The sequence below is a fragment of the Solea senegalensis genome, linkage group LG9 (genome assembly GCF_019176455.1).
Source record: "Solea senegalensis isolate Sse05_10M linkage group LG9, IFAPA_SoseM_1, whole genome shotgun sequence".
NCBI classification, from domain to species: domain Eukaryota; kingdom Metazoa; phylum Chordata; class Actinopteri; order Pleuronectiformes; family Soleidae; genus Solea; species Solea senegalensis.
This window is the reverse complement of record NC_058029.1, coordinates 3,918,111-3,930,817: the sequence shown is the minus strand read 5'-3', so window position 1 is coordinate 3,930,817 and position 12,707 is coordinate 3,918,111. Positions and strand designations below refer to the sequence as shown.

General features: G+C 38.7%; 1 protein-coding gene across 2 annotated transcripts in view; it reads left to right on the top strand.

Moving 5' to 3' along the window:
- ntrk1 (neurotrophic tyrosine kinase, receptor, type 1) overlaps nucleotides 1-11,888 on the top strand; it is a 37,259-nt gene extending 25,371 nt beyond the window's left edge. For both annotated transcript variants that reach the window (XM_044034983.1, XM_044034982.1), the window contains 4 exons: nucleotides 1,690-1,862; nucleotides 5,582-5,822; nucleotides 6,610-6,768; nucleotides 10,675-11,888. In XM_044034983.1, the coding sequence (XP_043890918.1) occupies nucleotides 1,690-1,862; nucleotides 5,582-5,822; nucleotides 6,610-6,768; nucleotides 10,675-10,860 (759 nt within the window). In that variant the 3' untranslated portion in view covers nucleotides 10,861-11,888. The remainder of the gene's footprint in view (nucleotides 1-1,689; nucleotides 1,863-5,581; nucleotides 5,823-6,609; nucleotides 6,769-10,674) is intronic.
- The last annotated feature ends 819 nt before the right edge of the window (nucleotides 11,889-12,707 follow it).

Here is a 12,707-nt window from a genome sequence, read left to right as displayed (position 1 = left end):
CCGCTAATAATTATGACTCATTCTGTGTTGGCCTAGTCTACGTACGACAAGCAAAGGGCAAAAAACAAGGGCACATTGATGGCAGGAGACATTTGTCTACTCTAAATATTAACTTCAAAACAAAAATGTCGTAAAATATGTCTTACCTTGATGTAAAAAGACACATAAAAGCTGAGATACTTTATTCAAAGCTCCTAAAGTTTAAGAGCATACTCCTGCTGTGAAGCTGCAGTACCACTGTTAGAGAAAGAGGGAGACAGAGAGCGGTACTGTAGCTGAGTATGTTGTTAAACTGACACCAAAATGGTTGCTTCTCCACACTGATTAACGATGATTTTCCGCTGCTTTGGTCCCCACTAAAACGTCTGTGTGTGTGTGTGTGTGTGCGCTTACAAACCTATCTTGTGGGGACCTTTTGATCTTGTGGGGACATTTTGACTTGACATGGTTAAGATTTGATTTTAGGGTTAGGTTTAGAAGTGGGAGAGAACATTGCTGAATTTGACATGATTTGAAACCTAATTTTTAAATCATTCAAATTATGAGTTGACAAAATCAGAAGAGATATCTATCGTTACACACGCTTAACACCGCTTCTATGGCTTTACACTGTTAATATATTTATATTTTACAGCAATAGAACATGGGAGCTGTGTAAGGTCCAAGCAGCAGAGGCAACTGTTACCCAATGAAAAAATTATAAAATTATGAAATGTACAGCTACATTTTCAAAATAAAGGTTGTATGCAAGATTTAAAATTTAAATGTAAGTAGCCCTCCGTTATTCTTTTACTGTATGAAATGCAAAGCTCTTTATACTTTAAACAACTCAATAACGCTAATGCCAAGACTGAGTACACAGCACTCATCCTTAAATCTCCCATACTGTGTTAATATCCTGCGGTTTCAGGGAGAGACGTCTTAGTTCAAAGGTTTTTTTTTTTAAATTTAAAAACACGGCTCGTGTTACAACAGGTTAATGCAAACCACAGCCAATAAAAAAAACAAGACGATGAGTCTTCATTGTACCATTAATCTGCCCTATGCTTTTATCATGCAGCAAAGAAAATTCAAACCACACAGTTGCCTGTAGTGCTCGTCACTATCACGCTGAGCAACAAGTGCTGCAAAATAAAGGTTTGGAACATTAAAAAATGTTCCTTCTTTTTCTTATGTAAGAGTTGCATTTTAGTTCTTATTCCGTTGTATTATTTCTTACACTATATTTGTATCATATTTTGTTTGTTACTGTTTGTTATTTGTTACTGTTGTACCTACCTGTTACCGGGATATTATTATATTGTAGAAGAAACATGCTGTATTATCTCATTACCACAGTTATCACCAAGCTGTTAACTACCTTATTAATAAGGTTATACTTCTATCATGTTAACCCCATTAATACATTTTTACTATACTATTACTTGTATTTGTTGCTGTACTGTAATGGAAAGTGTCACCATTCATTCTCAGTACGTCAGACAGGTTGGACATCCCGTCCATTTCATCCCTTGACACTTGATCATGTCCAACTCTTTATTTTCCTTCTTTTTATACATTATTAATACTGATTATTCACTGAGTTATTGTCTCTTGTTTGGTTTGGTATGTTGTTTCCCTCCTTACATTTGGTGCCGTGTGCACTTACATTATGTTAATGGAAATTTCCGATCCTCTGTGTGGTCGCAGACCCTGAAGGACGCTAACGAGTCGACCCGGCAGGACTTCCAGAGGGAGGCGGAGCTGCTGACGGTGCTCCAACACCAGCACATTGTGCGATTCTACGGCGTGTGCACGGATGGCGAGCCGCTGGCCATGGTGTTCGAGTACATGAGGCACGGAGACCTCAACCGCTTCCTTCGGTATGTAGAGGACGTGTTTATGACAACCAGAGGGTCACCCTAGCCCCCCTCCCTCAACAATCCATCAAACTGAATCAAATGCTGGAGTGTTTTTAAATGTTTTGTCAGGAATTCTCTGGAGGTTTTTCAAACTGTGCATCAAAAAATAACGTCTTCCCTCCTAATTATTATTTTTCCAAGCGCCAGTGTCACAGCATCAGAAACAATTACAGTCCTGTTCCTCAGCAGATGAGCACAGGTGTTATTACAAACATCACTGATGATGGCTCAGTAATATTCATGTGTCCATGTTAGCAGTGACAGTGGGGCCGTGAGCCGGCATTCATAATTTTAATATTAACCTCAAAGCAAATAACATTTTTCTTTGTCATATTTATGCCAACACGTACTTGTTATAGCGTCTAAAATGTGAATATGTGACGTTTTTCTGAGTAAAACTTTATTTTCAGAGGCAAAACCTGCTATTTACACTGTGAGGGGACACTTTCCATGATTTAATCAGCAAAATAATACAAAAATAATCAGGTTCAGCTTTACATATGCCTGGTCTGCCTGATGTGATTAGTTAATATTTCCTCTATTATACGTGAAAGAGGACCCTTGTTTAAAACTTTACCTTAACTCCCCACATTGAGCATTAGTGAAACACTGAATACACTGTTTATAACACATTTTAATACACATAATGCGGTGATTCAATTCAACTGGTTTGAGACGATTTACATCAATAATTCATCTGAAATGTTGTCCGTTTCTTGTTGGTTTCTCAAGGCTTGAACGCGGGGAATCTGTCAAATATAAAACACTGTTTACATTCAAGTCATTAATGTCAAATAAATCATTAATTCGAGGGAAGAAGAGGGGACAAATGTCTCGAGGGATGGCTTTTTCTAAATTAGGCAGTGTGGTTAGTGGCAATCTGGCGATACAGTGAGTCTTTGAGCATGTGTATACATGTCCCGTCAGATGTATGTGGACAAACTCATAATCTGCTTTTAGAAATGCAGACGTTGTCACATTTTTGTCTCATATCCAATTGTCATATTTAGACAGAGAGGAGGATGGACATGGAAGACTCAGATGAAAATAAAAACAGGAACGAGGAGAGAGGAAAATAAAAACAAGGATTTAGAAATTTTAAAAGAGAGTTAAAGAAATTAATTAACTAATACAGTGCTTAACAAATGTATTAGACCACCTGTCATACATATGAGAAAACATAAATGTTTCAAAAACATGTGCCGGCTCACTGGGCTTCTTTTCTCAGAAGTAAATAACGATTCAGATGTCAAATAATAAAATTTGACATCTTAATCTAAAGAAATAATAATAAAACAAGTTTTTTGTCAAACAGTACATTTGAAAATGCACAGATAACAGTAATAATTCTTACGTATTTGTTGTATTTTAGCATTAAATATATCATCAGAAAAATAAAATGAATGAAATGTTAATTTAGGGCAGCTGTGGCTTTGGGTTGGTGGTCTAATGCATTTGTTAAGCACTTTAGGTTAGTTAGTTAGTTAGTTAGTTAGTTAGTTAGTTAGTTAGTTAGGTTAAAAACCAATACAAATATGTAACAATAAAACATATTAAAAGTATCAGTGTAGTGGGGAAGGGGACGAGGACAAGTGATTATCCCATGTTAAAATAATAGCTGTGATGAAATTTTAAAGTTCTCCAGGAGTTTCTTTAGTTCGGTTTGCACCAGTTTAAATAATCTGCTAGCTAATGAGTGGCAAAAATACCGGTCGCTAATATTAGCAATTATTCCTTTTCACACCGTGTTCTTGTTCTACTTAGAATTCATGTCCTTTCAGTGACACAGAAAACAGAGGCTGAAGTGAGGTATAAACTACGGGAGAATATTCCTGCTTTGAAATGGAACAAAAAGAAGAAATACATTTTCATATAATGTAATAATTTCAGTGGGTAAATATGTAATTTGCGAGATATCTTCACATCACAGTCGCTAATAGAGTGAATTTCCCATGTGTCAGGGTTTCATTTGAATCCTGATGAACACAATAAATAACCCGATCCAGCGCCTTTGCCATAAATTGACACATTTCCTTGAACCACACACAGAACTAATATGACGTCTGCAGAGAAAGAGTCAGGGAGTAAATTAGCTCGGGCGCAGCACTCAAATTGTTGTGTGAAGAACTTGACAACATGTTAATTCAATCATTTAAGCTGTAAAGCAGCTACGTTTGGAAACCTCTGCAGTGGCTGAGATTCTGTTGACCTATTAGGGCTCACTTGGCACCTGGGAAACCATCTGACAAAGCGATTAGAGCAGACGCAGCCTGACGCTGTCTGCCAGGTGTCCTCGGGGGGGGGTGGGGGGTCAGATTGAGAATGAGGACACTCTTTTTCTTCTTTTTTTTTTTTTTGCCCAACATAAACTGTGTGTCCACGTAACGGGTGGAAATCACATTTCCCGCAGACAGAGTGGGTGAAATGTCTGTGGGGGCCCCCACAATGCAGCTGCTTTCCCGCCCCTGCCACCTGCCTCTTAAACTAATAGTGATTGTATGTGGACAACTTCCTTTGTGAGGAAGAGGAGAGATATTAGGATGGATGGAGACACATCATCTGTGATTTGCTCATTTGGGGCGGCAGTTACATGTCAGAGTGGGTGTTTATGCTCCACGAGAACAGGCGAGAGTCAATGTGCTCTGCATGCCTGAATTGCATTATTGCAAATCAGTTGTAGGCGTATCGCGGGCCTCATGTTCTCTATTAACTGCCACTGGTTAAATGGCTTTATTGTGGGATGGCACGGTCATGTTGACTCCCAAGAAGCCCTCGCACTGTATCTGCAGATTAAGGTTGTACGTCACTGAGTTAATCTGTCGTCCAGGTCGGCCGACATCGATCCCGTAGTTACCGGCACATTTACCCAGCCTAGTGTTTGATTAATGTGAGAAGCCAAGAGAAAGAGAGAAGAACAGCAGAAGTGTGTTATTGTCCCAATACTGTACATACATGCACGTGTAAACCATACACGCTAAGAATTCAGCTATTAATGTTAATTATTTAGTATTGTGGCAATGGGTTGATGCTGGAATTACTAAAAAAAGCCTTATTTTGAAATTTAGGGTTAAAGGAGGTGGTCAAGTCCGGGTGGTTGATTTTCGTTGTTCAGGTGAACGTAACTGCTCAGTTACTAAAACCTAAATAAAAGAAAATGTGTATTTTATTTTATTTGAATGACATAATGTAACATTATTTTAAATTCCTGAATCCATCAATTGTTTCGACAAGAAATAGTTTCCGGTACAAATCGAGTAGTGACACACAGGCACACCTCTAAAAACTGACAGTAGGGAAACACATACAACTGAAAACAATAGTTCCACATATTTGTGGTGAGTAAAAAAAATCTATTTTGTGGAATTCTGTATATTAACACAGATTACAGAACAATAATTGGCAATTTTTTTTACTAATTTCATAATAAAACGTACAATTCTGGTGGTTTTGTGTTGCGACTAATATCAAAGTGTAAGCTTTGTCAAAGCGTCACTTACAGTCAAAGCCAGTGATATTCTGGAAATAATTACAATATAATAAATGATATATTAAAATAAACGAGAGCCCATCAGTAGCAGTTCTGCAGTGGGTATAAATGATAGAATTATTCATTTTTTGTGATGATATGCCGGATCTAATTGGCACTAAATTGGCAAACTCTCTTCCTCTGCTCTCTGTAGAGCTCACGGCCCTGACGCTCGCATCCTGGAGGAGACAAAGATGCCTCCGCTGGGTCAGCTGACTCTGCCTCAGATGCTGCACATCGCCGCGCAGATCGCCTCAGGAATGGTTTACCTAGCGTCGCTGCACTTTGTCCACCGCGACCTGGCGACACGCAACTGTCTGGTGGGAGAAGGCCTGGTGGTCAAAATCGGAGACTTTGGCATGTCGAGAGACATCTACAGCACCGACTACTATCGGGTAAACTTTGAGCTCCTCGTCTGCGGTTTGAGTATTAGGGCCAAACTGAGGAGAGAAAGTCTTTAGAGAATAAAGTCGTAATCTTTCTAGAATAAAGTCATAATCTTTTGAGAGTAAAGTCGTGATTTTACAAGAATAAAGTCGTAATTTTACGAGAATAAAGTCGATGAGAATAAAGTCTTTACGAGAATAAAGAATTTAAAGTAATCTTTCTAGAATAAAGTAATCTCTACGAGAATAAAGTCGTACATATTTATAGAATAAAGAAAGTCTTTCTGAGAATAAAAGACGAGAATAAAGCCGAAATTTTGAGAAAAAGTTTTAATCTTTCTAGAATAAAGTCATAATCTTTTGAGAGTAGTCAAAATTTTATGAGTGTAAAGTCGTAATTTTACGAGAATAAAGTCGAAATTTTCCGAGAAAAAAGTTGTAATCTTTCTAGAATAAAGTCATAATCTTTTGAGAGTAGTCAAAATTTTATGAGTGTAAAGTCGTAATTTTACGAGAATAAAGTCGAAATTTTACGAGAAAAAAGTTGTAATTTTTTATCATAGTATTACAACTTTATTCTCGAAAGATTAAAAAGTAAATGTCTTCAGTTTGGCCCTAATACACCATCGTACTTTGAAATATGACTTCACAAATAATAAAACTTAAAATATTGTCATGTTAGTAAAAGATTCCAGTTGCCGCCTTCTGTTCAAAACACTTTTAATGTTCTCTCCTTTAAACTTTTGTTACGTAAAATGTTAATAAAATTCTTGACGTTGTTCGCTGTGCTCCACAGGTGGGCGGACGCACCATGCTGCCGATCCGCTGGATGCCCCCGGAGAGCATCATGTACAGGAAGTTCACCACGGAGAGCGACATCTGGAGCTTCGGCGTTGTCCTGTGGGAGATCTTCACCTACGGCAAACAGCCGTGGTACCAGCTGTCCAACAGTGAAGTGAGTTGACTAAAACGTGGATGACATCAAGTTTAAGTTCTTTTTGTGCCCCACAACACTTTACGGTGGTCGTTGATAGTTTCAGTGCAAACTCTTCAGCCTTAAAACCTTCACACATAAAACAAAAGTTTCTGCAAGAGAAGAGAAAATGTTTTGTTTCCAGTGCAGATGAAGTGTTCAAAGGACAAATTCAAACATATAAATTCTTCACCATAGGCCTGTTTAATGCTCAGAACACAGAGCTTTTGGGCTGCTTTTTTCCATTACTATGCTTAAACATACAGTATATACAGAGGTTATAAGAATCTGCAATATAGAGTGTCTTATATTGTTTTTTTTTCTCCAGCACAACCTCTGCAATCTGAAAAAAATCTTTTTTTAAAATTTCACCAACTATACACCTGAACAAAAAGTACTCAAAATGTCGGATCGGATTGAATTTGTGAAATTTGGAAACACGTCACAGTACAAAGTTGACTTTCGCTCGTTTTTCTGAACCAAAAGGAAAAGAAAAAACTGTCTATTTTTGTGACTTATGCACATTTAACGACTAAAAATGCGATTTAAAATGAATAATTAAGGGGGCGCTATAGAGCCCTCGAGCAATGCACGGGTCCGGGAAACTTTTAACCATTAACTTGTCTAGAACATATGGACCGAGTTTGACGGGCTAGCTCAAACGCGCTAGGATGAGTTCGTGCAAATGCATTTTTGTTTTTCCAAAATAGCCGGAAGTACATTCGAAATTTGGAAATTTGGAGTGTACCAGGTTTGGTTCAAATTGGAACAACTATGTGCGACTGAGACACGATGGAAAAAATCTGAAATTTAGCATTTAACGCAATTCTCGCTGAATAAAAATTCTTAAAAAATGGAGTTAGTAAGCCTGACAAACTCATCGAATTGTGTCCCATCCGACGACTTTTGTCTGAACATGACCCGACTTCTGGGGGCGCTATAGAGCCCTGGAGCTATGTACAGGTTAGTGCCCTATGCCACTATTGCCAAAATTTCAAGAGTTTTTATGAACGATAGCCCCCTCAAAAATGAGAGCAACGTCGGAGAGAAATAATCATCTCAACAGGAACAATAGGAGCCGTTTCAGCCTCTGCCAATCGTGACTCGGGCCCTAATTAATTATATTTTACTAAAATTTTATATTTTATTAAAAATATCATTTCGGTTAAAGAGCGTCCACAATGGTGTATTGACTATTTTTAATAATTTCCAATGCTGTTAATTTAGGGCACCTGTGGCTTTGGGTGGTGGTCTAATACATTTCTAAATCGCTGTATATGTAGTGGAAATAAAAAACTATGAAGTTTATTTATGCGTTTATTAAATCTGTCGCAGTGTTCTGGAACAGCCGGTCAGGTTATCGATAACTCGATGAACAGAAAGTAAATCACTTTAATCCGTTAACATGTAACTTAAATCAAACGATTTTCTGCTGTTCCTGTGATTTATGTCCAATTTTTTAAATATAATTCAGTTTGCACTTTGACCTCTGGGTCATTACGACTGTCACTTTTCATTATTCTCTGAAGCTCTACAGTTGAAGTGTACATTTCCATGATTGTATTTGCATTCATTTCACTTTTCGGAGCGCGACTTTAACTCGGAGGGGATTTTTTTTTAAATGACAACATGCTTCAGTAAAGGTTGTGAATATGGCTTTCACGTTTCCCATCGCAGCTGTAGAAGCTGCGGAGCGTGTGTTGTTGAAGTTTTATGTTGCCCCGCGCTCTTAAACGAATCAATAACTTCATAGTAATTAAGGCCAGTCTAGCCTTTTTAGCTCAAGCACCAAGACGTGGGACTCCATCGCAACCACAGCGGTGCTATTAAAGCACATAAACCCTCTCTGCTTTCAAGAGAAGGGTAGATCGCTTTCCCTCTGCGCTCAATCCTAATCCGATTGCTTCTCATTTGTACCCGAGGCCAATGAGTCGTAACCTCGTTATCCTAATCCGTCTCGGGCCAGTTGGCGCACACAGGTGAAATTATCATGTTGCCCAAACACACAGTGGCACAGATGAATCAAAACCAAATTACGCGCACATGGCACTTGTCATGGCGGCGGCAATATGTTGATATATAACCTATATAATAATAAGTTATTAATATTATAACAATAAGCCTAAATGTGGGATTACCTGATCCTGCGAGCACTCACTTGAGTCATGTTCAGGATCATGGCGGTGTTGAGTCGCTAAATATCTAAAGTTAGTTTTTATTAATCCCCTTAGGGAAAGTATTCCTCTGCATTTTGACCCATCCTAGAATTAGGAGCAGTGGGCTGCCACACTGAGTGGCACCCGGGGAGCGGGTACCTTGCTCAGGGGTACCCCAGCCCTTTTTGGCCGGGTGGGGATTTGAACCGGCGACCCTCTGGTTACAAGTTAGGTTCCACATGGAAATGGCACGAACCAACACGTCATTTCCCTTTCTTTCCCCCTGGCTCGGTCCATTCTGTTCTCACGGTTGTCAATTCGTATCCATGTTGACCGAATCACAAGTATGTGCGCGTCTTTTTGACAATCGCTATCTTACCCCACACCGCCGTACATACCCTCTGTGGCTTTAATGCTAACTGAAAGCGACATAAATTCTATTCGCCAACACATTTGGGAAGGAAGAGTGAGATGAAACTAGATGTTGTTATAGTTTACACACTGTACCTAATAATATGGCGACGTGTGAATATGCATAGGGCGCGGTTTAGGATCAGGGCCTTTGTGTGTGTGAGGCTCAGCGCTGACACCCCTCTTCTGTTCATTGGATCAAGCCGAGGTTAACAGTGGTGGAAGAGATGGAGTCAGTAACCCTTCAAATGGAGAGAGAGCAGGGAAATCATCTCTCCCTCTCTCTCTCTCTCTCTCTCTCTCTCTCTCATCCTTGACAGTGATTTATTCACAGAGCGACGAGAGCGTGTGAACTCAATCAGTCACCGCAGCCATTAGTGTCAGAGCGGCGCTTACTCACATATTGGCTGCGCTCACTTGTCCCCCAAGGTCACTGCTAATAGACACACGTGCAAATCTGTGGGTAATAAAAAAAAAAAGTGCACTTCTCCTCAGAGCAGGAGACAAAGACTCATTCACAGGATTATTCTGTGTGAATTAATCCTTTTTTTTTATAATATAATAAATAAAAGGGGGGTCACATTTTTGAAAAAGAGCTCAGTACTCTAGATAATGAAGAGGGTTTTTATTAGAACATTTTCTTTAGTTAATGTTATATTATTATTATTACCATTATTATTATTTATTGTTAATAATGATAATAATAATAATAATAATAATAACCCCAGGATAGAAAAAAAACAACAATAAAAAACACTGTTTGGACACTAAAGTGAGTTGGTGTCTAAAATGAGAGTTCCTTTTTTATGTGTCATGTTTAAAACACAATAGAATTAAAGAAATAGAAAATGTTTTGTCTTAAATTCAACCTGAACGGTGCCAGCCACACTTGGCAAAGGGCTCACCCGATAAAATATGTGCTCCATTTCAAGTGTACTGCTGTTGTTGAGTAGCTATATCTGCTCATTTTTGTTGTCACCTCGCACAACCTCGCTTCAAAAATCCTGCTCTGTCCCTTTAAGTATGTTGATATTTTTGTATAGTAACAGCTAAAACTACACACTCTCAGTGACGCGAGTGTGTAGTATTGATTCGGGGTCCTTTAATACTACTTAAATCTCAAATATCATTATCGACCATGAAACGCAGGAGTCACATGACACCATTAAAGGCACCGCACGTGAGACAGTGTGATTCATCTGAAGTGATGAAGCAGTTTGTACATTTGTTTAACCACCAGGGAGCGTACGCTGATACTAAATATATCATTTTTAATATGAAACTTATTTCAATTTCAATTTTTTTTTTTTTTTTTTCCCAGGCCATTGAATGCATCACGCAGGGACGGGAGCTGGAGAGGCCTCGCACCTGCCCCAAGGAGGTGTATCTGCTGATGCAGGGCTGCTGGCAGAGGGAACCGCAGCAGAGGATGGTCATCAAGGACATCCACAGCCGCCTGCTGGCCCTCGTTAAGAACCCGCCGGTTTATCTGGACATCCTGGGATGAAAGGGGGTCAAGGAGGAAACCATGGAGGCTTTAAAAGTCAGCTTTTTTTTTCTTTTTCTCCTTTTACCCAGTAAAAGGCCGGTAGGGTGTTGAATCTCCCGTGCAGTTGCTGCTTTTTTCCCAGCTTGATGGATTGTACAAAGAGTTCCTTCATTTTTTTCCCCCACTTCCCGGGTCAAGCCTGATATACTCCTCCCACGACGCCACGTGGTTCTCTTGAAACCTGTCAAATGTTTACCAAAGTTGTTGTGAGGCTGGAGCCTGATCTGAGGGGGACATGCATGTGATTTCAGACGACGGCTCGTCAGAGGTTTGTGAGCCGAGCTTCGTGCGTGCGTGTTTTGTGCAACTCTGTCTGCCCGACAGTCGCTTCGAAAGGCAAATTTAAAAGATAAATAAATAAACAGAACAGGAGGACGTTTCGTCCCGAAAAGTCGATTTACAGATTTTGGGGGATGGCAGACGGTTCCTTTGTACAGTACAGTCACAGACTTTTTGGAGTAAGTTTTTTAATGATATGCGAGGTTATTTAAAGGTTATTTAAAGGGTTTCAGTAAATGTATATAAAGGCTAAAGTTGAAACAATGTAGTAAATTTCCCTTGAGAGCTTGTTTGTTTTTCCATCCAATGTATGATATATGAGTATTTTTCAAAAAAGAAAAAGCAAGAACAAATTGTATATGAGTGGAAAGTGTTTCTTGGTATATTATAATAATAATAATAATAACAATAATAATAGTAACAACAATGTCTGTGTTTACATTTACATGCTGTGTCAATTTTGCTGTTAAATATGATACATTAAAAAAAAACTTTGACTTATGGCCTGAGAATGTGACTCAGAATTAGAGATGAGATGATTATGAATTATATCACGTATTGTGATGAATGCATTTTTAAAAAGCGCTTATATTAAGATGATTGTGGCGAAATTCCATCGTCGTGATAAACACGGAAACGTGGAAAATTATGGAATTTCATTTGTGTCAATATTTATCTAATGACACTTTTTAAGAAGCAAAAACATATCGATTTAATCATTAAAAAATATTGTATTTTATTGTTTAAGAATACACTTCTTCAGTCCCTCACTTGTTCTTTGTGCCGTGTTTTTTTTGCTTGCGAGCGGGCCTTAGGACGCTGTCTGCTGAGGGAAGTGATCTTAAAAAGTGTTGTTTGAACATATTGACACAAATCTAATTCCATAGAAAATCATTGAAATTTCAAAATGAGTGACTTGAAAACACTGTGTATCTCAACAAGTGCCACAAGGGAGATCCAGTCTGCGTCTTTCCTGTCATTCCAGTATTTTGTGGTTTATGAGTTTGCCGCTTCCGACATTTACTACATGAACCCTTTAACACCAAGCAGCAGACTAAACCTTTGCGTTGGAAAAATACCTACGGTTTCTGAAAGCTGAAGAAGTTGCACGTCAAAGACAATATGTGGTTAGTGCAGTAATTTTTACTCGCACTGTGGCAGGAAGCCGGCGAATCAGCGCCTTTGTCACCAGAGAGGAGGGAGTTGGAAAAACTGCCGTATAAATATGTTGTATACTGTTTAAAATTCAACTTCAACACAAAAGCTGGTGTTCGTGTACAACTGCAGTGTCTTTTTCTCAATAAAATGTTTTGTTTTTCTTCATTTTAATTTGTTAATAGACCATTTTAACACAAAAGCACATAGTTACAGGGTATGCCGTCAAAATTTGACCAAAAACTCATAGTATAGTGTGTCGTCCAAAATTTCTGAATAAAGTCATAGTATAGCATGTCGTCCAAAATGTGACAAAAAAGTCATAGTATAATATGTTGTCCGAAAACGCTCAAAAAAGTCATAGTATAGTA